This window comes from Pygocentrus nattereri, chromosome 7 (genome assembly GCF_015220715.1).
Source record: "Pygocentrus nattereri isolate fPygNat1 chromosome 7, fPygNat1.pri, whole genome shotgun sequence".
NCBI lineage: Eukaryota > Metazoa > Chordata > Actinopteri > Characiformes > Serrasalmidae > Pygocentrus > Pygocentrus nattereri.
In genome coordinates, this window is record NC_051217.1 from 23079377 (window position 1) to 23104813 (window position 25437).

The 25437-nt window shown below is 42.1% G+C and overlaps 1 protein-coding gene across 3 annotated transcripts in view; it reads left to right on the forward strand.

Moving 5' to 3' along the window:
• fam168a (family with sequence similarity 168 member A) overlaps positions 1-23374 on the forward strand; it is a 74715-nt gene extending 51341 nt beyond the window's left edge. The window contains exons 4-9 of one of the 3 annotated variants that reach the window (XM_017704142.2): positions 1726-1806; positions 9438-9563; positions 11492-11634; positions 12632-12806; positions 19353-19483; positions 22880-23374. In XM_017704142.2, coding sequence (XP_017559631.1) covers positions 1726-1806; positions 9438-9563; positions 11492-11634; positions 12632-12806; positions 19353-19465 — 638 coding nt within the window. In that variant the 3' untranslated portion in view covers positions 19466-19483; positions 22880-23374. The remainder of the gene's footprint in view (positions 1-1725; positions 1807-9437; positions 9564-11491; positions 11635-12631; positions 12807-19352; positions 19484-22879) is intronic. The other 2 variants (XM_017704143.2, XM_017704144.2) reach the window with 2 other exon arrangements.
• Positions 23375-25437: the final 2063 nt, after the last annotated feature.

Consider the following 25437-nt stretch of genomic DNA (forward strand, 5'->3'; position numbering starts at 1 on the left):
ATGCTCCCAACTTTGTGGGAACAGTTTGGGGACGGCCCCTTCCTGTTCCAACATGACTGCACACCAGTGCACAAAGCAGGTCCATAAAGACATGGATGAGCCAGTTTGGTGTGGAAGAACTTGACTGGCCTGCACAGAGTCCTGACCTCATAAACAATTCTCATAAACACAGTCCTAAACCTCGTGGACAGCCTTCTCAGAAGAGTTGAAGCTGTTATAGCTGCAAATGGTGGGCCGACATCATATTAAACCCTAAGGATTAAGAATGGGATGTAACTGAAGCTTATATGGGTATATATAGACGAGCGAATACTTTTGGCAGTATAGTGTATATCATAGAGAAATGGTTAAACTAACACACCGACAGACATAAAATCACTTCTTAATTTATTGCATTAATGTTATTTATATTTATTGCAAAATTTATATATATATATATATATATATATATATATATATATATATATATATATATCCAGACATTAATGCTTTCCTCCAAGATGAATTGACTTTTAAATGTTTAAATGTTTCTAAGGTGCCTAAACTTATCAAATCGAGCAGCTTTTAACAGTTTAAAACACCGTTAGCAATTCTACCCCCTTTTCCGCCATAACAGCACTTTATCTAGATTTAATTTTTTTATTTAATCATGTTTTTTTTATTTCTATTCTTGTTTACTTTTTTCAAACAACTCTGTATTTTCTGACACATTTGTAAAGCACTTTGAATGACACCAGTGTATGAAAGGAGCTATATAAATAAATTAGACTTGCTTTGCCAGAATTTATAAATGCAAATGTTTCCAGGCCAAATTGTGTTTTGTTAATTTTCTAATTGAAAATATGTTAGCAAATCTATATATTTTTCACAGGCCACATTTTATGTTTATTTTTTTCTTTTTTTTTTTATTATGTCGGATGCAGCGAACACACAGCGATTTTACACTGAAATGTGCAGAAGTGTGTCAGAAAATCATCAAATCATGTCTTTTGACCTGGGGCACCCAGGCTTTTTCATCCAGCTGTACCTTTACATTCATGGCATTTGGCAGACGCTCTTATCCAGAGCAACTTGCAGCTTGATCATTTTACACAGGTAGGCGAAGGCAGTGTTGGGAGTCTTGCCCAAGGACTCTTATTGGTATAGTGTAGGGTACCCAGGCGGGGATACAACCCCAGTCTACAGCGTAGAAGGCAGAGGTGTTACCCACTACGCTATACACTGTATAGCTGTATATGGTGTATATCGCTGTTGTTGGAAGAAAACCTCATATTTCCAAAATAGTGACTTTACAGGAGAAGGAAAAAACCTACTTTACTTTTAATGTGAGTCAGTCGAACCAGAATTTTTTACAGGTAATTTGAGGCTATTTCTTTTGCTCCATTCTTCATGAAATTTACACACAATATAAAGAGCAGCAGGCATTTTCAAAATATGTCAAAAACTGGAAAAATGGTGATACAAGCTTTTCTTATGACAGCAGCGTTATGCTGTATATATTTGTAGGTACATACTTTTATATTAATCTCTTGGCCTGTCTCTCTTTCTCTCCTCTTTTAGTTCACATCTTTCAGTTACCGTGGGAGATTTACATCAGATGCAAATGAGTCAAGTGCATTAGTCACCAGCTTTTTAAAACCTATATAATCCCACGTTGGCCTTCAGTTCACTCCACACAGCCTTGTTCCCCCAGTACTTCAGGTTCTTCCCTCTGTGTGTCCTCAGGTTACCCAGGAGGTTATCCCACCGCTGCTCCAGCGTACACACCCAGCCTCTACCAGACGGGCAGTCCAGGGTACCCCCCAGGTAAATACAACCCACTTCACTCACAGATATTCACGAGGATTCACACTTGATTGGGAACAGGTAAGTGGGTGAGTGAGTTTATTAAGACACGCGCCTCACTTTCATGAGCATGTGCGTCTTCTGTTGTTCACACGTGTCCGAGATGTCAGTGTGGTCGGTAAGGCAGATTTTTTTAGATTTGTCTATAAATCCTAGAGCAAATATTATAGAACAATTCTAAAACCTGAATGGTTCAGTCAGAGTGTTCAGTAGATTACTTTTTTATAAATGCAACAAGTTATTAATAACCATAACCATAGAGTCATAGATTACCTAAATACATTAAGAGTAGTTGTGTTGCGTAGCAACCACAGCCTACTGGTAGTGACCAGCACTGCTTGTCATGCAAATTGCTTATTGCAACTGTTGAAATGAATTTAAATGCCGCTTTATAAGGACTGACAGATTGATCACATTTATGCTGAAATCGCGATTTGAAAGAGTGCAATTTTCAAACCGCAAGAGCAGAAATTTTAATTAAAGCCAAGGTTATTCAACATTAATGTAACCTAATAACATTGAGCTTGTCAACTACATGTAGATCAGTTAGACAAGTCAGAAATAGCCAAACGTACATGACAATTACAAACAGCTTACAGGCCATAAACGGCAGGGTTCAAGCCTCAAGCCAGAAAAGTGGACAAAATAATAATAATAATAAAGCCTGGACCTCAATTTATACAAAATAAGTGCAGAAAAATCACAATAAAAAAATTACAATTAGAAATTTTCTACAAATCATTCAGCCCCACGGTCTAGAGAAATTAACCAGAGCTCAAAAACCACTCCGCTCCAAACCCTAGCACTGGGAAGCCTACCGACAGTTTATAAAATAGATAATTTACTAAACAATTGTGTATCTGATACTGGCAACTTGCAAAAATATCACCAATAAAAACCCTCATAATTACTGTCCAGGGATGCATGTCCATCATGGTTTTTATGGCTAATTCTTATTCCAATTACTTTAAGCCAAATTGGCTTAAAAAAGATGGTAAAAAAGTAAAATAAATAATAAACATAAGAAAAGTGGACATATTAGTAATTGCAATTAAAAAGATAAAAGTATATATAAAAATGACAAAAATACAGTAAAATGCGACTGACAGGAAAAGTATTATTAATATTCCAACAGAGGTGAACAGTAGCAGCTGGACAATGAACCTCGAAACTGGACTGTTTGTTCCAAAACCGAACACCTGGCAGCCCTGCCTAGTGACCTATTCTCAGGCATGACGAGAGGAACAAAGTGGGAAATTTGTGCGTCAACATTTTTGACTTGAGTTGACGTTTATGAGCAGCTTTCAGGCCTGTCATAGTTTTGAATTGGTGTCTTTAATCATTGGGGTATAAGCTTCTGTTGCGTGTTAGCAACATTCACCTTTCGCTTTAGTGCAAAACTGTAGTGAACTTCAGACACCAGACATGTCTTTCCACATCATTTACATTTGAGGTAAAGGAAGGGGAGGAATCTGGGTTTTTTGCTGAGCTGTGGCTCTACAGGCTGCACTGATGGAGAATGTGCAGTAGATGGTGCTACATAGAACCTTTTTGAAAATGGTTCTATATAGCAGCCAAAAGCATGCTTCTATTATGACAGTATTTCAGCCTGTAACCATTGCAGAGCGCCTTTGTGTGCCAAATAGAACCATTTTACCACATATAGCACATTTTTCATCAGCTTAAAGAACTCTTTCATGATGCAAAGAACCCTTTAAAAGGTTCCTGGAGTGTTCATGGTTCTATATAGAACCATTTTCTTTACTGAAGAACCCTTGACACACCGTCTTTTTAAGAATGTAATATAAACTACAGAAACTAGTGGAGGCATCAGTGTGTGCTGAGCTTGTTCTGCTTGGCCGTTGGATTAGACTCTGGTGCCTGACAGGCTCTGGGTGGCGAGAGAGGCTGTCTTCTTCTAACAGATGGGTGTGAAGGGGTTTAGGTAGATTTTGGGCTACACATATGGGCAGCGTGCCTCGTCTGTGCATGCATGACCTGCTGCGCTCACGCCAGTGCCTGTGGAGATTCAGGCTGGCAGAGAGCGCTGGAACATGCGGCTCTGCGTCTTTCCCAGGGTTGCTTGTAGTTAGAGACAAAGACTCTCCAGGCATCATACCAGCGGGCAGCATCATGCTGCCTTCACGTGCTCATCACCATCGCAGCACTGTCTTTCACATCTAGTCCAAAACTGACAGACTGCGATGCTGCGCGATGAGCCTACTTGATTTTCTGCGTTGTGCAGATGCATTAAAAATCAAGCTGACCCATCAGAGCTCTAGCTGTCGTGGTTGCAACCCAAACAAATGTGCACAGAAGTTGCAACAAGCTAGCTATAAAAATGCAGAGGTTAAAGAAAATATTGGGTGGGCCAGAGCTGATAGGCTGACAATGACGCTGAGTATGTTACAGCGACTGACATACAGTATGTCATTGTGTGTGGGTGTGTTATTTAAGCTATGTACATTACAAGCCTCACTTTTCAAATCCGATTTTTTGCTCAAATCCGATCTCTCTGACACAACAGTTCACACTCATTTAGGTCAGTGACTCAAATCTGTCATTAATGTGATGAACCGGCTCCTGAAATGAGCCTCATGAGCTCATCCTACTCAGTAACGTCACGTGACTGAATCACTGCATCATCAGCACAAACTAACGAGCAGAACGAGCTTCACTGAGAAGATCATTAAGTCTGATCAGCTCTCAGCTTCATTATTAGAGCCAGACGAAGGAGAAAAAGGTGAGGTGAGCTGCTTTTCCACCGTTTACAGGCTTTAACTTCTGTTCAGTGCTGTTGCCATGGTAACGCTGATTGATGACGCAGTGGGAAAAAAGCACATGAATTCCGATGTGAGCGTCACATTAAGGTCACATGGCCACGACTAGGATACGTATGCGATCTAGGACCACATATGAAAAGCCAGGTTGAAGTGGCACAAATCCGATTTTTGGCCCTAATGTGACTCAGATCTGATGTTTTCAGGGCTGTGTGGACACATCTGATCTTTTCAAATCAGACCTGAGCCACTTTTATATGTGGTCCTAGATTAGATACGTATGCGACCTTAACGTGACTCTCAGATCGGAATTCATGTGCTTTTTTTTTCCTCCACTGTGCATGCGCCATCATTCAGCGTTACCATGGCAGCAGCGAGGAACAGACATTAAAGCCTGTAAACAGTGGAAAAGCAGCTCATCTCACCTTTTTCTCCTTCGCCTGGCTCTAATAATGAAGCTGAGAGTTGATCAGAGTTAATGATCTTCTGAAAACATCAGATCTGAGTCACATTAGGGCCAAAAATCGGATTTGTGCCACTTTATCTTGGTAACGTGAACGTGTGCACAGTTTCTGTAATAGGGAGCGAATCCGAACAGATCAAGTTGCTGTTAGAAACACGGTTAGCTAGCTGGGTTGCTCAGCTATCCTAGCATTTCCCTCATTGTACAAACACACATATTGCAGTACTTAAAGACTTAAAGCAGATGTACGGCTTAATCAGTGACTGTGGATGGCCAACATGGCAACAACCTCACGATACCTGAATACATTTTCACAATATGTGATACACATAACCATATTTTGTTTTTTGCAAGCACGTTGGATGAGACAAAACACACTGGCACCTTTAATTTGGACAAAAGGCTATGGCCGTTGTTTTTTTTTTTAGACAAGGCAGGTTTATTTGTAGAGCACATGTCCTGCTCACTAGCAATGTAAGATGATTTACACAAATAAAAGCTAAATAAAAGCAGCATCAAAAATAAGAAGGAAATAAAATGAAATTAGATTAAAAAAATAAAATGTAAATAATGAATAAATCCTTAAACTAATTCACGTGAACCATTTAAGAAAGAACGGGCAGAAAAATCAAACTATCCGTGAAAAATGAAATGAATAAAATAAGAGGACGTCACCGTGGTCCGATCTCAGCTGTTACTAGGCAATTTATACAGTTTATCACGGTATCAGTCACAGATAGTCACAGTGCCTACACAATACAAAAAAACAACAATCAAAAATAAAATAAACAAATAATAAACAAAAGAAAGGGGGATTTATAGGACATGTAGCAGCATTAGACCATATTTTCCTTCACCTCACTCTTCCAGGCAGAGAGAGTGCAGTGAAGCGTGTCACCCTGGCTCGATAAAGGGGAATTCCATCACTTTTTCAAATATTTCTATATACCTAGAAGGTTATGATGTAAACGCAGTCAGTCCATAGCGGTTTGAAAGGCTCTGCTCTATAGAAAATTGCTGAGTCAGAACTGTTCACAGTGGTGGTGATAGGAACCAGACGTCCACCTCTAAAAGCTCCCTCACAGAAAGCTGTTAAATGAATTCACTGCCTGATGTCTGAGACATGGTAAGATTCAGGCTTAAAATGTGTTTTAATGCAAATATTGTCATGGCAGAGGGGCACATGAAGGGCGTTGTAAGGCCAAATAGTCCCCAAAGATTTTTAAAAATATATATTTTCCACCATTTCACCATCAGCATCATATAAAAACTCAGCAGACACGTGTAGATTCACTGGTGGGTAAATAAAATGGCTAGATTGGTGTTGTGACCCCTGGTTCCCATCACCACCACTGTAAAGAAAGAAGAGTCTTTAAGTTTCTCTACTATGAACCATTTCAAACCACTCAGAATGACTCTGTTTACATCTCAAGGACTGAATTATTATTACAATTTTAAAAATTGGTGGAATTCCCCTTTAACCCAGTGAGAGCATGCTTTTATTTTGCCTGTGTCTTTTATCCTGCTGGCTGTCAGGCTCTGATTGGCTGCTCTGCTGGCCGTCTCCCTCCTGCACTGGGCTGTGGATGTGAGGGAACGCTCGTGTTTGTCTTTCCGAGCTGAAGGCCTCGGCATTGTTCACGCTGCAGCCACTCTCTTTGTTCCTCTGCATGTTTGGCAATGAGCTCTGACTCGGCATCTGCAGCGTGCCGCTGCCTCCTTGTGGCTGTGAAGGGAAAGTGCTCTTTTGTGAAGGGATTTTTATGGTTAGGTGCAAAATGGTTCAGAATAGTTAAGCACAACAAATCCCCTTAGTGACCCTGACATGTTTGCTGTCCAAGGTTTGCTTCTGTAGTTTTGCACTGGAACTATGAGGTTAATGTAGAATCACAATAACTTTATTTTACCGAGTATACCACACATATCAGGGATATACACTATACTGCCAAAAGTATTCACTCACTCCTCCAACTCATTCAATTCAGGTGTACCAATCACTTCCATGGCCACAGGTGTATAAAACAAAGCCCCTAGGCCTGCAGACTGCTTCTACAGACATTAGTGAAAGAATGGGTCGCTCTCAGGAGCTCAGTGAATTCCAGCGTGGTACCGTGATCAGACACCACCTGGGCCAGTCGTGAAATTTCCTCGCTACTAAATATTCCACAGTCAACTGTCAGTGGGATTATAACAAAGTGGAAGCGATTGGGAACGACGGCTACGTAAAATGACAGAGACCAGAAAGGTCAGCGGATGCTGAGGCGCATAGTGCACAGAGGTTGCCGACTTTCTGCAGAGTCAATCACTACAGACCTCCAAACTTCATGTGTCAAGAACAGCGTAGAGAGCTTCATGGAATGGGTTTCCATGGCCGAGCAGCTGCATCCAAGCCTTTCATCACCAAGCGCAATGCAAAGCGTGGAATGCAGTGGTGTAAAGTTCCGCCACTGGACTCGAGCAGTGGAGACATGTTCTCTGGAGTGACCAATCACGCTTCTCCATGTGGCAATCCAATGGATGAGTCTGGGTTTGGTGGTTGCCAGGAGATCGGTACTTGTCTGACTGCATTGTGCCAAGTGTAAAGTTTGGTGGAGGGGGGGATTATGGTGTGGGGTAGTTTTTCAGGAGTTGGGCTCGGCCCCTTAGTTCCAGTGAAAGGAGCTCTCGTCAGGCCTTCTCGTCAAACATCATTGTCTGACCTCACAAATGCTCTTCTGGAAGAAGGGTCAAAAATTCCCATAAACACTCCTAACCCTTATGGAATGCCTTCCCAGAAGAGTGGAAGCTGTTACAGCTGCAAAGGGTGGGCCGACATCATATTAAACCCTATGGATTAAGAATGGGATGTCACTCAAGTTCATATGCGTGTGAAGACAGACAAGCGAATACTTTTGGCAGTATAGTGTATGTCTTGTTGAGTGCACACATGCATGACATGTAGCATAGTAAACAGACCAGACATGTTCACAAACTACACGTACATAAGTATAAAAAAAAGATTTAAACAGAAGGATAAAATAAAAACAAACTAGAAAAGTCATTTTGCTGTATAAAATATGTGATTGAGCAGCTTAATCAGTTCCCAGACTTTTCCAAGAGTGTTTCCATATGGTTACTGTTGTATCCCAGGTGGCTGCTATGGTAACCCAGGTGGCTGGTAGGGTGTTTACAGGCGGCAATTGTGGTGTCCCAGGTGGTTGCTATGGTAACCCAGGTGGCTGGTAGGATGTTTACAGGCAGCAACTGTGGTGTCCCAGGTGGTTGCTATGGTATCCCAGGAGGCTGGTAGGGTGTTTACAGGCAGTTACTGTGGTATCCCAGGTGGTTGCTCTGATATCCTAGGGGCCTGGTAGGGTGTTGCTAGGTGGTAATACAATGTTATTATGGACTTGTATCATGTGAAATGTTGGGTGCACAAACGTTTGTCTCATTCATTCCTTTGGAAAAGAAATTCACTATTAACGATAATTCTACACATTAACACACCATACCCAAGCAGACCGAACACACTGCAGCTGGAACGTTGTCGATATTTCGATAACTGCAGGACAAATTGGTAAAAAAATCTGATGGAAAAAGTAAAACAATAGTGTTGCACATTGCTTTGCAAACGCTAATAATAAAATATGAGTAGAAAAAGAGACGAGAGAGTAGATAAAAGGGTGTAATGATGCAAAGGAGTGTAATATATGAGTATGAATATATGGACAGAGTCGGTAGGATAATGATATGAATGGTATATACATTTGCCCAGTTGTGCAAGATGCTTTATGGTGCAGAGTAGAGTTCTAGGTCACTGTAAGGGTTTGCAAGGTTTGGTTTAAAAAGCAGGGGTCCACTGTGGTTAACGAGCACCAGGGCTTTGGTGGAAAAAGTCGTTTGCATGTCCAGTTATGCTGACTGTGATGGAAACTGATGGAAGCCTATATGCTGCTAATGCGCAAACAGTCTCTGATAGACTTGATTAAGTAGTATCTGATGCCATATGACACACTGTTATCCATAAACATGTACTAAAGTACATAAGCTTCCCTTATTAGGCTCGTAGCTCCAGTGCGAAACTAAAGAAACAAACCTCGGACACCAAAGATGTCGTGACTGATCAATTTTGGCCAAACTATCACTTTAACCATTCCATTGTAGGGGCTGGTGGCAGCTTGCATGGGCTTTATAAGTGTGTCAAGACAGACAGTAAGCCAGGAATAGCTTGTGCGCTTTGAGTTTGCGCTGTAATGTACAGCATGGTGCAGTACTGTGTGTGTGTGTGTGTGTGTGTGTGTGTGTGTGTGTGTGTGTGTGTGTGTGTGTGTGTGTGTGTAACCCTCCTTGTTCTGTGTGTGTTGGGACAGTGGTGCTGGTGAAGCAGGGCTGGCCCCAGACGGTGTCTGCCACAGGGCCTGCTGAAGGCTCCTTTGACCTGGCCATGGACGCGGGCTCAGAGAGCAGGCAGTTCCAGGCCTCGTCCACTGCATTCAGTAAATATACCATTATACCATTACACTGTACCAACACACACACAGACACGCTCCATGTGTTTTATGTGAAGATACGAGTACCTATAGGTAATAATATTGTGTTCTGTATGCATTATATATATATACCGATGTGTGTGAATACCTATACGTAATAATGTGGCCCGTAGGCATTATGTATGTGTAAGAATCTGTATGTAACAATTAAATGTCCCAAAATTGTATATATACTTGTAAGTAACTGTAAGTAATAATATGCCCCATATGCATTTAATGTGAGTACATATATGCCATAACAATATAGACCCTATGTGTTAAGTGTATGTAAGAATCTATATGTAATAGTATGCTATGTGTGCGTTGTATACATCTAAGTACCTTATGTAATATTATTATGCCCCATATGTATAATATATTTTAGAATATATATATATGTATCATGAATAATGAATACCATGAATATTGTCCCATAATTGTGTTACCAATTATAATGTCACCCATTATATAGGTAAGTATCTCTTTGTAGTAGTAATATGTCTCGTGCATCTCTGGCAGGAAACCTTTCTGTGCAAGTGAAACAGTTTCTTGTAAAGAAACAAGGATGAAGTCGCTTCTCATTCTCCAGTTTGTTCTTTGAATTTGGTGCAGCAGTTACATTCTGGTCCACAGGCACCTTTTAAGGCAGGACAGAAAACTTCAAAGAACAAGCTGGAGAATGAGAAGCGACTTCAGCCTTGTGACATGTTAGTGTTTGTCCGTTTCTGATTGCAGATTGAATGGATCAGCAAACCAGCTGGAGTGATTATAAACACAAATAAGTCCATTCGTCTCCAAGTTATCTATGTTCGTCTTAAATCTCTCTCTTTGCTGTTTCGTTAGCTACTATCTAGGCGAGACTGTTGTCTGTGTTGCTATGGTGACCAGCAGTCTGAGCTGATCTTCAGGGTTAAAGAGTGAATCAGCAGTTCTACATAAACTCCAGCGTTTAAGACCATTTACTGTTAAACTGTTGAACGATCAGCAGAGCTTTATTTTACTGTAAAGGAGGATTGTTTTATTATTACCTACTAATCTAATTCAGCTGTGGAGAAGGGCAGAATTAGGAGCCACATGTTGCCAATTCCTGCTGTATTCAGTATAAACTGAGGCAGCGTTTGTGTGAGGGTGGATGAGTTTGATGGCGTGCGCTGCTTTGTTTGTTTGTTTGGTTGGTTGTTTTTATTGTCCTGTCAGTGACGGCTGTATGTTTGCACTGTTCAGTGAGCTTCACTGTGCTGTAAAGTGAGGAGGTCAGTCTGTATTATTATATCTGACCACTTCCAGAAGGTGGAGGCACTCAGCTTTTAATAAACCCCCCTGGTGATAAAACAGACGTGAGCAAACGAGTGTAGGTGATCGTTATCACCTATTTATATCAGACCATTAGAGTCTGTTTGAACAGACACTCAAACTTTTACAAGCTGTTTTAGTCTGTCTTATGAGTCCTGACCTGAAAACTAATCAGCCTTTCTTTCTTTCGTTCTTACTTCTCTGTCCTTTCCTTTCTCCCTCTCCCTCCTTTTTCTGTCTCTCTCTCTCTCTCTCTCTCTCTCTCTCTCTCTCTCTCTCTCTCTCTCTCTCTCTCTCTCTCTCTCTCTCCCCACATTCTTCTCCTTCACTTTCTCCCTCTCCCTCTTTTTGTGTCTGTCATTTTCTTCCTTTCTCCTGCTCCCTTTCTTCTTTCTCTCTCTCACTATTGCTTTCGCTCTCTCTCTCTCCTCCCCCATTCTTCTCCTTCACTTTCTCCCTCTCCCTCTTTTTGTGTCTGTCATTTTCTTCCTTTCTCCTGCTCCCTTTCTTCTTTCTCTCTCTCACTATTGCTTTCCCTCTTCATTTCTCTCTCTCTCTCTCTCTCTCTCTCTCTCTCTCTCTCACTCACTCTCTCTGTGTAGGATACACTGCAGGTACTCCCTATAAAGTGCCCCCGACTCAGTCTAATGGAGCCCCACCTCCGTACTCCCCCTCTCCGAATCCATACCCCACGGCCATGTACCCCATCCGAAGTGCCTACCCTCAACAGAACCTCTACGCACAGGTAACGAAACTAGTAGATTCTGTAAGAGATCCTGATTGGATTATTTGCCCTTGACCAGTTTAAGAATTTAACCCTTTTGTTTTCAGCAAAAAATGTGGCAATGAAATAAGAGCATTAGTACAATACTTACAGAGTGTAAATACAACAATAATGATTATAATCACTGTTGTTGGGGAAAAAAACCTTGTATCTCCAAAATGGTAACTTGACAGGAAAAGGAAAAACCTTCTTTACTTTTCAATGGAACCAGAGTTTTTTTACAAGTAATTTTGGGCCGTTTCTTTTACTCCATTTATCATGAAATTTACACACAGTGTAAAGGACAACATGTAGTTTCAAATTGTCAAAAACTGAAAAACAGCAAAAGTGAAGCTACAAGGTTTTGTTCTCAAAAATCGTTAGGTCTCTTCTGAAGGCCTGCAAGGCCCTGAAGGTTCTCCACTGCTTAAAATTCTTTAAATGAAGCTGTTACATTGCACTTTAAAGCATTTGAGAAAAAAATTGCTTATTTGACTTTTAAAGATGTAAAACAGTGATATAAATGACTAAACGGCATATTACGTCAAAAGACATGATGCAATGACCCTTTTTCACTGTCATTGATGACTAAGTGAATAATACTTGGCAAGCTTAAGGGTATGAGGTTTTAATGTTTTGCTATCTTCTTTGGACAAGCAACAGACATAATGACTTCTGCTGCAGTTCAATCATCTGGTTTTCATAATAAATAATAAATTAAACGGGTTTTAAACCAGGATTCTGCGTATTATCCAAAAGAATGTGTGTGACTATAAAGAAAAGCATCTTAAGAGCACTTGATCCGTCTCATGCGCCCGTGATAGATGATTAAGCACTCAGGCTGGAGCGATAATGAGTCGTGATCCTTTAACTGTAATCTAGAGCTGCGTATTACAGCAGCTAATCTGACTCTGTAATTACACTCATTCATTAATTACACTACTCTTACCTCGCATGCCTCTCTTGCTCTCCTCCTCAGGGAGCTTATTACACACAGCCGGTGTACGCTGCCCAGCCGCATGTAATCCACCACACCACGGTGGTCCAGCCCAACAGCATCCCCTCCGCTATCTACCCCGCCCCCGTCCCGGCACCCCGCCCCAATGGAGTGGCCATGGGAATGGTGGCAGGAACCACAATGGCCATGTCAGCAGGTCAGATGGTCCAAAGTTTCATATGAGAGTTTCTACAGGAGTTACATAAGCATTAAATGACTTTACACCAGATCTGCTGAATGTTTTGGTGATCATATAGTTCAAGTAAACCTAGGTCTCGTTAAGTTACAGTCATATGCAGAAGTTTCAACCTCTTATTGACCAGGGTATATTCTGGTTTGTCTTTCTGAATTTTTGTGACCAAATGGTAAGACGAATTATTCAGTAACGGCATGAAGTAAATGCAAATTTGTATTTATTTATTTATTTGGTAAAAACCTGAAAGTAACAAAACATGTGTTTTATGATCTACACATATCGCTATACACTTACAATTTACTGCTGAAAGCCAAAAATCTCAGACGCTCTTTGTGTTATTTTATAAAAGTAATGTTTACAGAGCAGAATCACTGAAGAGACGCCGTCTGTTTATAGTTTATAGCTCAGATTTGGGGAAAAACGGGTCGACTTTCAGTAGAAAAACAAACTGAGTTCAGCTTCTTTTATTATCCATCCATCCATCCATCATCTTCCGCTTCTCCGGGGTTCGGGTCGCGGGGGCAGCATCCTGAGCAATGAAGCCCAGACCTCCCTATCCCCAGCCACTTCCACTAGCTCCCTGGGAGGGATTCCGAGGCGCTCCCAGGCCAGCTGGGCGATATAGTCACGCCAGCGTGTCCTGGGTCTTCCCCGGGGTCTCCTCCCCGGTGGACTTGCCTGTGACACCTCCCAAGGGAGGCGTCCAGGAGGCATCCTAACAAGATGCCCGAACCACCTCAACTGGCTCCTCTCGACGTGAAGAAGCAGCGGCTCTACTCCGAGTCCCTCTCGGATGACCGAACTTCTCACCCTATCTCTAAGGGAGAGTCCAGCCACCCTGCGGAGGAAACTCATTTCAGCCGCTTGTATTCGCGATCTCGTTCTTTCGGTCATTACCCAAAGCTCATGACCATAGGTGAGGGTGGGAACATAGATCGACCAGTAAATCGAGAGCCTTGCCTTATGGCTCAGCTCTTTCTTTACCACAACAGACCGGTAAAGAGCCCGCATCACTGCTGACCCAGCACCAATCCGCCTGTCAATCTCCCGCTCCCTTGTACCATCACTCGTGAACAAGACCCCGAGATACTTAAACTCCTCCACTTGAGGCAAGAGCTCATCCCCGACCCAGAGAGGGCTCTCCACCCTTTCCCGCGTGAGAACCATGGCCTCGGATTTGGAGGTACTGATCCTCATCCCGGCCGCTTCACACTCGGCTGCAAACCGATCCAGTGAAAGCTGAAGTTCACGGCCTGATGTCCCCAATAGGACCACATCATCTGCGAACAGCAGCGATGTGACCCTGAGGTCACCAAACCGGACACCCTCCATCCCCTGACTGCGCCTAGAAATTCTATCCATAAAAATTATGAATAGAATCGGTGACAAAGGGCAGCCCTGACGGAGTCCAACTCTCACTGGGAAAAAGTCTGACTTACTGCCGGCCATGCGAACCAAGCTCCTGCTTTGTTTGTACAGGGCCTGAATGGCTCGTAGCAAAGAGCCATGTACCCCGTACTCCCGAAGCACCTCCCACAGAATACCCCGGGGAACACAGTCGAATGCCTTCTCCAAATCCACAAAGCACATGTGGACTGGTTGGGCAAACTCCCATGAACCCTCGAGAATCCTGGAGAGGGTAAAGTGTTGGTCCAGTGTTCCACGACCAGGGCGGAACCCGCACTGCTCCTCCTGGATCCGAGGTTCGACTATAAGCCGGACTCTCTTCTCCAGTACCCTTGCATAGACCTTACCAGGGAGGCTGAGGAGTGTGATTCCCCTGTAGTTGGAACACACCCTCCGGTCCCCCTTTTTAAAAAGAGGCACCACCACCCCAGTCTGCCAATCAAGTGGCACCACCCCCGATGTCCACGCAATGTTGAAAAGGCGTGTCAGCCAAGACAGCCCCACAACATCCAGAGCCTTGAGGAACTCGGGACGGATCTCATCCACCCCTGCAGCCCTGCCGCCAAGGAGCTTTTTAACTACCTTAGCGACTTCGGCCTCAGTAATGGACAAGCCTATTCCTGTGTCCCCAGACTCTGCCTCCTCACTGGAGAACGTGTCGGTGGGATTGAGAAGGTCCTCAAAGTATTCCTTCCACCGCCCAATGACGTCTTCAGTCGAAGTCAGCAGCACACCATCTCCACTATATACAGTGCTAGTGGCACACTGCTTTCCCCTTCTGAGTCGCCTGACGGTTTGCCAGAATCTTTTCGGAGCCGACTTAAAGTCACTTTCCAAGGCCTCACCGAACTCTTCCCACACCCGGGTTTTTGCCTTGGCAACGACTGAAGCCGCAGATCGCTTGGCCTGTCGATACCTGTCAGCTGCCTCTGGTGTCCTACAGGCCAACCATGTCCGGTAGGACTCCTTCTTCAGCTTGACGGCATCTCTCACCTGGGGTGTCCACCACCGGGTTCGAGGATTACCGCCCCGACAGGCACCAACTACCTTGCGACCACAGCTACAGTCAGCCGCTTCAACAATGGAGGAGCGGAACATGGCCCATTCTGAGTCAATGTCCCCCACCTCCCCCGATATCTGGTCAAAGTTCTGACGGAGGTGTGAGTTGAAGATCAATCTGACAGGTTCTTCTGCCAGACGTTCCCAGGAAACCCTCACTATACGTTTGGGTTTGCCTGGTCTGACTGGCATCTTCCCCCACCACCTGATCCAACTCACCACCAGGTGGTGATCAGTTGACAGCTCAGCTCCTCTCTTTACCCGAGTGTCCAGTACACATGGCCGCAAGTCCGCTGACACGACTACAAAGTCAATCATTGAACTGCGGCCTAGGGTGTCCTGGTGCCATGTGCACTTATGGACATCCTTGTGTTCAAACATGGTGTTCGTTATGGACAAACTGTGGTTTGCACAGAAGTCCAAAAACTGAACACCACTCGGGTTCAGATCAGAGAGGCCATTCCTCCCAATCACACCCCTCCAGGTCTTACTGTCATTGCCCACGTGAGCGTTGAAGTCCCCCAGTAGGACAATCGAGTCTCCAGGAGGAGCACTTTCAAGCACCCCTTCCAAGGACTCTATGAAGGCTGGGTATTCTGAACTGCTGTTCGGTGCATAAGCGCAGACAACAGTCAGGACCCGTTCCCCAACCCGAAGGCGTAGGGAAGCTACCCTCTCGTCCACCGGGGAAAACCCCAACATACAGGCGCCGAGTCGAGGGGCTATGAGAAAGCCCACACCTGCCCGCCGCCTCTCACCATGGGCAACTCCAGAAAAGAAAAAAGTCCAGCCCCTCTCTAGGAGATTGGACCCAGAGCCCAAGCTGTGTGTTGAGGTGAGCCCGACTATATCTAGCCGGTATCTCTCGACCTCGCGCACCAACTCAGGCTCCTTCCCCGCCAGTGAGGTAACGTTCCAAGTTCCAAAAGCCAGTTTCAGCAACCGAGGATCAGAACGCCAAGGCCCACGCCTTCGGACACTGCCCGATCCACAATGCACCGCACCCCTACTACTGCCCCTCCCATCGGTGGTGGGTCGATGGGAGGGGGGACTCATGTAGCTCCTTCGGGCTGGGCCCGGCCGGGCACCATGAGTGAATGCCCGGCCACCAGACGCTCGCTGGCGAGCCCCTCCCCCAGGCCTGGCTCCAGGGTGGGGCCCCGGTAACCCTGATCCGGGCAGGGTACACGAGTCCTGCTTTGTTGTCCTCATAGGGGTGGTTATGGATCACACTTTGTCTGGCCTGTCACCTAGGACCAGTTTGCCATGGGAGACCCTACCAGGAGCTTTTGCTCCAGACAACATAGCTCCTAGGGTCCTTCAAGCACACAAACCTCTCCACCACGATAAGGTGGTGATCCATGGAGAGGCTTCTTTTATTATAAGGGTTTAAAATTATGTCACCATCTATTTGACTGGAAAGAAGAGATAAAGCCTCATACGGCGCCCAGCTTCTGAATGTAGCTTATGAAATATGAAAGTTATAAAGAACATAACGAAGTACGTTTTGGGACCACCGGTGGTCCCAAGGCGTATTATTTTGAGTGAAAATAATAAAAGAACATTAAATGTTCAATACTTATGTTTATTTCACAGTTACTGTTTATTTTCTGGATTTAGCATATTGGTGAAAAAAGTTAAACATTATTAATAATAATAATTATTCATTTTTGCATTTTTTTCTATGTTCAACATCGCAAATAAATAGAAATCATACACTAACATTTTTTTGGAAAATGCCATATGTGTGTTCTCAGTAGAACCCATGTGTCAAATTCAAGGCCTGCGGTCAGTCGAGTCAGGCCGGTGGCACAACCCTATTCAGTCCTCAAAATTACTTACATTTTTTATTAATATTAGCCCATTTCACCATGAACTGTACTACAGTTTCCAGCATGCACTGCAACATAATGTGTGCTCCGACAGCGTTCCCTAACAACCATCTGTGAGAGAGCACCCCAAAAACAAAAATGAAAGAGATGCCAGGTGTCCAGTTCAAGCGAATGGGCAGTTTATAAACCTACTGTACATTGGGGGCATTTAAAGAGGTGTAACAGTGATCTACAGCTCATGTAGCCTACTGTGTTATATAAAGCAATTACTTTGATCTAAAATCATTTTTGAATTGTTCAATGTCTATTTTTTTGCTGTTGTGGTTTTGCCATATTTTGAACAATCAGTGGCCAGGTGGGGTCCTGGGTATGAAGCCCTGCTGTATTAAGGTGTGGGAATTAGACTGTACCTTATTAAGCTGTGGTCAAGGATTAATTACCTCATTCCCACACCTTACCAAACCATGGCCACAAATTAAGATCTTGTCACCAGGCCATACTAAGTCATAGCTATGACCTGGTCTCGTTCCCACACCTTGACAAGCTGTGGCCACACTTTAGGATCTCTTTCCAATGCCCAAGTTGTGGCTATGACTTAATTATCTCATTCCCACGCATTACTTATTTTTATTTATACAGGATGTCACCAAAAGGGCTACATACACTCCAATGTGTTAAGTGGAAATATAATAAAAGCACAGCTGGCCCAAGGATTTGGCCCTTTTAGGGGTTGAGTTTGAGACCCCTGCAGTAGAGGATGTGTTTTATTAGGGGTCCAAGCACAAAGTGCTGGAATTCTCTTGTAATTGTTAGGATTCTGCCCTGAAATGAATTGTGCAGACCAAACCGTAAGTCGTACAGACATGAAACTTGGTCAAATGGTAATAGTCCCTCACGCTTCTCAGGTGTTTGAGTTCAGCGCAGTCAGCCTGATGGTGGCGCTATAGCAAAGCTTTGCATGTTTAGGGCCGGCAATTCGGTGCCGTACGTCATAGAGACAAAATTCCTTCTTCTCCTGATTAGGTATGCCATGGCCCACAAAACAGCTATTTTGCATGTATAAAAAATCTCTATAGATTTTAAGGTAATTTGCATTTTATGCAAATTTACACAAATGTTTTAGCTTAAACTAGTCCCTGAGTTTTCATACAATCTGCACAAATCTGTCATATTTGAAGCCTAAGAAGCTGAACTTTAATAATTATGAAAAAAGTCTTGAAATTTCATCACTGCATATCGTCCAGGCCCCACCCAAAAAAGTGGGTGGAGCTCAAATTTCAAACATCATGCATATACAGCTCTAACTCAGAAACTCATTGACCATGGTGCAACTGCATCGCTAGATAGTGCAATAACAGGCAAAAAATTGTTGCACAACCATAGGTGGTTCGATTGACATGAATATTGGCTGGTTGCTACAAAGTGCTGTCCTGGATCAGGATCTATGAGACTGATGTCATATTCGGAAAAACATGGCCACCATCAGCCAGTCAAATTACAAGTGTTGGGCGAACTTGCAAAGCAAGCTTGGACCCTGCAAATTGCCGCTTGCGGCTATGTTTTTCACTTATTTTCACTTATAAAATCATCAGAACATGTAATTTCACCAGGGGTGTTCAAGCTTTTGCGTACATCTGTATATTTGATTTACATTGTATAATTACACAATGTTCTTGCACACAGTCATAATTTTTAGGTGTGTAATTGTAAGGACTGTAACAAAAGATATGTAATTGTATGTAGTTTAACATCATAAATTCGATCATACTGTTTTTAAAACCTGTTGAATTGTTTTGCATCTTTTTCAGTGTAGTCATGTCTACATGTCATAAAATGATATACATTAGAAAAATCACACAGACCTCTGATGTTGCGCATATGAAGGCTTTAAGGCTTAGGTCTTTTCTCTCCATCAGAAAAAAATTAATGCCTTTTTTTTAGAAAATCGAGGTAAACAAAAATGTTCCAAAATTGATACATTTTGTCCTGCACAAAAATGTACTCTGAATATCACTGCTTTAAAATAAGGGTAATTAAGGCATCCAAGTATAAATATTACAACATGAAAGCTGCACCTGGACTCCCTCATATGGGCATGAGTACAGAATGACGCTTGACCTCAGAGTCTGCACTCTGTATTTCAGTGAAAATGCACTTGGACTCTGTTAAAATATGAGTAAATTCACTGTGATGTGTATTGATCCGTCAGGTACGCTGTTGACCACGCCCCAACACACTCCCATTGGACCACACCCCGTTACCGTGCCAACGTATCGTCCACAAGGAACACCTGGGTACAGCTATGTGCCACCTCACTGGTAGAGCCCACCTGCCAATCATGTAAGTTATTTGCTTGTGCACAAGGCAAAAAGCAGGATCCTGATAAAACATTAGCACTTACTATAATCATTAAAATCAAACAAAATTTGATATTGATTTTTTTTATTTGGGATCAGAAGCAAAGGCTCGAAGATTGAATAATTGCTATTTCGGAACACTAGCTGGCACTGTGTGCCTTTCATTCTGTAGGTGGAGTGGGAGAAGAAGTCTAGCCGTTCACTCACAACAGCACAAACCACACTAAATAAAATGCTTTTTAATTTACTTTTACCCTCAAATTAGTACATCAGGCAACTTACTGTGAAACGTGTTTTGCATTATTTGATATGTCATAGAGAGTTATTTTTGTTTATTTATTTTTTTCACTATTATTTTCTTCTTTGATCAGCAGTGGGTTTATGGGTGCCATGGAGGGGGGGGGTATTGGGTACTACATTTTGTTGCTATGTCTTTTGTTGTTTACTGTATTTTGTATTACATTGAAGCACTATTTTAAAAAAGAAAAACATTTGATCGCAAAAAAAATTATACATCATTCAACACAAATGGAAGAAATTACAGCAACTAATATTTTTTTTTTTTATATTCATGTGAAACCGATATGCAAATTTCAAGTAAAAATTTTTTTAGCCTTTTTGGTTATTAGATAATAGATAACACTTAAGTTTACAGTCCCCCAAGTTTTAGATATTAAAAGGTGAAGCATGGAGTGCAAATTCCAGAGTACTGTATAGTCATTTCAGAGTAAAGAGATGGATTGTAGATTAATAAAGTACACACAAAGTACACAGAGTTTATACAGTATGTATCTGTTTATTATTTATAAATGAAACTGAATCTGGGCTGTAAAAGAAAATGCTCTTACTTAAGGGTTCTTACTGTTTATTTCAGAAAATTTTACTCCATATAACTTGACCACTACTTTCTGATTTACTTTCTTGCATAAATGTTTGAATTGCTGTGAAATGTACTGTATGTTTGTACAGTATTTACCACCTTATTGCTACAGATATTTTCTTTATCACCCTCAGGCTAGTTAGTCATTTCAGTGTAATTTAGTTAGACTGTCTCAGTACTTGGTACAAATTACCGAAAATAATTACGCAGTACTCTGTAGTTTGCACCTCACACTTACTCAGTTAATAGCTAGAATCTGTTGAGTATTTCATTGTAATTTAGTTAGATTTCTTGGTTCTTAGTTAGTCTTGGAATTTACCGTCATGTAAGCCAAAGTAATAATCGTTTGTCCGTCACATTTCCTTTAATACCTAGCACTTAGGGGACTGTAAATACATTATTCTTACATTTTTATATCTTTTCTTGAGTTCCCTGAATAATGTTTGTGTGGTTATATGTACCAAAAGACAGCTGTAATTAATTTTTACATGACCATTTTCAGCCTCTCTTTAACAGTTACAATTAAATAAGCTGTTTATTACTGTTCATTACTTTTAAGACTGATATATGTGAATAAACCCTGTTCTGATTGGCTGACCCATATTGTGCCTCTTTCAAAAAGCATGCAGAGCTGACACACTCTTTATAGCTTCAGTGTGAGTGGACTGGGATATACAGGTATATACACTATATTGCCAAAAGTATTCAGTCACCCGTCCAAATCACTGAGTTCAGCTGTTCCAATCACTTCCATGGCCACAGATGTATAGAACCAAGCCCCTAGGCCTGCAGACTGCTTCTACAGACATTAGTGAAAGAATGGGTCGCTCTCAGGGGCTCAGTGAATTCAGGCGTGGCAACGTGATCGGACGCCACCTGTAGTGCAGTCGTGAAATTTCCTCACTACTAAATATTCCACAGTCAACTGTCAGTGGGATTATAACAAAGTGGAAGCGATTGGGAACGACAGCAACTCAGCCACGAAATGGTCGGCCACGTAAAACAACAGCGCGGGGTCAGCGGATGCTGAGGAGCATAGTGCGCAGAGGTCGCCAACTTTCTGCAGAGTCCATCACTACAGACCTCCAAATTTCGTGTGGCCTTCAGATCAGATCAAGAACAGCGTAGAGAGCTTCATGGAATGGGTTTCTATGGCCGAGCAGCTGCATCCAAGCCTTACATCAGCAAGCGCAATGCAAAGTGTGGAATGCAGTGGTGTAAAGCGCCGCCACTGGACTCTAGAGCAGTGGAGACGTGTTCTCTGGAGTGACCAATCACACTTCTCCATCTGGGGTTGTTTTACAGGAGTTCCAGTGAAAGGAACTCTTAATGCTTCAGCACCAAGAGATTTTGGACAATTTCATTCTCCCAACTTTGTGGGAACAGTTTGGGGACGGCCCCTTCCTGTTCCAACATGTCTGTGCACCAGTCCACAGAGAAGGTCCATAAAGACATGGATGAGCCAGTTTGGTGTGCCAGGCCTTCTCGTCCAACACCAGTGTCTAACCTCACAAATGTGCTTCTGGAAGAACGGTCAAAAATTCCCTCAAACGCACTCCTAACCCTTGTGGAAAGCCTGCCCAGAAGAGCTGAAGATGTTACAGCTGCAAAGGGTGGGCTGACATATTGAACCCTATGCATTAAGAATGGGATGTCACTCAAATTCATATACGTGTGAAGGTAGTTGAGCCAATCCTTTTGGCAATATAGTGTATGTGTAAATGAGAGAGTTTGCATAAAACACAATCAGCGAATTCAAAACAATCTGTTTTGCAGCTTAGGTTCCACACATGCACTGGAGAGTGAGTGATATATTTGGAAATTTTATCAATGTTTACACACCTCCTCAAATTCTTTTAATCCAAAAAAGTGAGAAAAATGCATTGTTTTGTAAAATCCCCACAGTGAAAAAAGACCACACATCTGCCGTGCTGGGCTTAGTTTGATGTGTTTTACACCAACTGGCCACTTCATTTAGATCAGTTGCTTGTTTCTACACTCGTTCTATCAGCTCCACTGACCGTATAGGGCCGCTCTGTAGTTCTTCAATTACAGACTGTAGTCCATCTGTTTCTCTGGTACTTTGTTACCCTGTTCTTCAGTGGTCAGGCCCCCACAGAGCAGGTATTAATTGGGTTATGTGGTCAGTCTGTGATTTATAGAGCTACAAAGTGCTTCTGTATTGTAAGTGGAGCTAATAAAATGGACAATGACTGTAAATACATGCAGGTGTACTTAATGAAGTAAGCCAGTGTATGTTTGTGTTAATAAATAAATCTATACATTTATGTGAAGTGAATTTATTTTGTTTGTTACATCAAAATTAACCTTTTTGGATACCACGCTGGCTTAGGATTAAGCTCTAGGAAATGCATTTTAATAAGTTTCAATGTATTATACGATAGTCATCATTCGTTGAGAGGTGTGTTTTTTTTTTTTGTTTTTTTTTTTACCATATCGCCCAAACGTTTTATTCACTGCTCTTATTTTCCCTCACAGATCTGGAGTCAAACATCGTATGCAACTACTCAAGTCTTACATTGGCACTCTGTGATCAACAGGGACCACGTCTGTTTGCAAGAACAAAAGAAAAACAAGGGTCACTTTATGCATTCTTAAGTGTTTTTGTAAAAGCTGCTTTTTTATTTTTTATTTAAATAGATTTTTCTTTTCTCTCGTGTTTTGTCTTATCATTTTGGGCCTACGTTGTTGCATTAGGTCTTTTTTTTTTTCTTTCTTTCTTTCTTTAATTCCACATTTCTCGATGATTAACTCCTGCAGAAACTCCAGAATGATTTCGACCAATCGCGACTTTGAAACGATCCGGGTTTTTTTTTTGTTTGTTTGTTTTGGGTTTTTTTGCGTAATAATGCCGGTGTGTAGGAATGTACGTGGCGCAATATCGTCATCACCATGCTCATCACGACTCAAGTTATGCTGCCAAATTTTATAACTTTTAGATATTAGCACAGGGTTGTTTCTTTTTTTTTTTTTTTTTTTTTTTTTTATTTATGTAATTTTGATTCAGTTCAGATTCCCTCATACCGTACCCTTCCAGAAGGGCTGTTTTTTTTTTGTTTTGTTTTTTTGATTTCCTCTTACATGCATATTTTATCCAGCTGTTTTCTGTTCATCTTCTAGCATCGATAACAAGGGTGTCTTCCAGCTTGTAGCAGTTTATTAGGTACATTTGTAATAAATATATCCGCTGTAGGGCAGTGCGACGTGGTTTTAAACTTCATTAGGACATTGAGTACTTACAGTAATCTCAGTTATTCGCTTAGTAGAGGATGCTGGAGTGAGCTGGTTTCTTTATTAGTTTGTTCATCGGGATAGAGTAAGCTTCTAAATTATGATGTGCATATTATATTTATATATATGTGTGCATTTATGTGCTCTTGCGGAGGCATGCAGCTGCATGTACGCACGAAAAGCACTGAAAAACACACGGGGGGGGGGGAGCAAAGACATGCCGAAGCGCGTGATGTAAAATATCGCGAGGATTTCTGTCTGTGGCACTTAGCTGGGGGATCCAGGTCTGATGGCAGGTAAACTCAATCGAATGCGTGCCAACACGGAGGACATGTGGGATGGACACTGCTCTGGTTCAACTTTCAGGATCTCCGTTAGGATTTAAAGGGATTTTACTGCATTGGGATGAGCGCAGGTAGCAAACAGGGCAGAGGAACAGGTGAGCCGAGGCGAACGGGAATGGATAAAGGTTCATCCTGCCTTTCTCTGACACCTGCTCCAGGTCGTAGGCTAAGTCTTAAAGGTGAACTTCAGCGTTTTCTAAACCTGATCTCATTCGGATGCCCCTGTACCGTACCATTGATTACCACTTTAAAAATTCCCCTGTCAAAAGAAAAGAACCGAAACCCATTTATTTGAAAACAGTTATAATAGAAGCAAATGGGCAGTCGCCGAATTCTGTGAATAAATGTTCGAAATATGTCACTGTTGTCAGAAGAAAACCTCGTATCTTCATTTTTTAAAGTTTTTTAGTTTTTGACATAATCTGAAAAGACCTTTTGGCCTTTACATTTTGTGTAAATTTCATGATGAACGGACTAAAAGAAATGACCCAAAATGACTTGGAAGAAACTCTGTTTCCATTGACTTACATTAAAAGTAAACTAGGTTTTTTCCTTTTCCTGTGAAGTTACATTTTTTTGAGATGCGAGGTTTTCTTCCTACAACAGCAATATGAGTACAATGGAGATTTTAACCCTTGTGTGGTGTTGATGTGTTTGGTACTCAGTAGTCTGTGGACCCACCACATTATTGGTTTTTAATTATTTTTTTTTTGCTAAATTTCCTTCAGGATCAATAAAGTATCTATCTATCTATCTGTCTATCTATCCATCTATCTATCTGTCTGTCTATATAGCTATCTAAATCAATATAACAATCTATGTAAAAATACCTGATGTTTAAATCATCACAAGTGTCCAGCGTAGGGCTCTCCTTTAGCAGCTGTAGCCAGTCAGCCGTCTGTCCATGTTGTCCACCCTCACACACACACACACATATACAAACATATACACACACGCACTAACAGCAGGTCATGTAGGAGGAGAACAGAGCGAAGGACCTAGCACCTCCACACTTTTACTCCCCGCTGGTTCAGCCCAACACCACACATGTAATATAAATGTGTGTGGGGTGAACCGTGTGAAGGCACTCAAAATGGTTATTTTATATGATCTTCACTGAAAGTGAGCAAAGGCCAAGAATATGAGGCTGAAATAATAATAAATCACATCACTTTTTTCTTTTTTTTCATAAAAATTGAAAATGGGGCCCACAGACCTGAACACCACACAAGGGTTAAACTATAGTCATTGCACAGTAACTACAACAATACAGCAGCAGTAAAAAAGCCAGTGCAAAAGACAAACACTAAGACGTTCATGAGAATGTTCTTAAATGCAGTTCTAAGAACGGAAGGTCTTTCGTTAAGATTTTCTTATGTAACCTTTAGGTTGTCATGTAGCCTCGATATCATATTCTGTTTTACAGCTTACCATGAATGACATGCGGTCATTATTGACGTT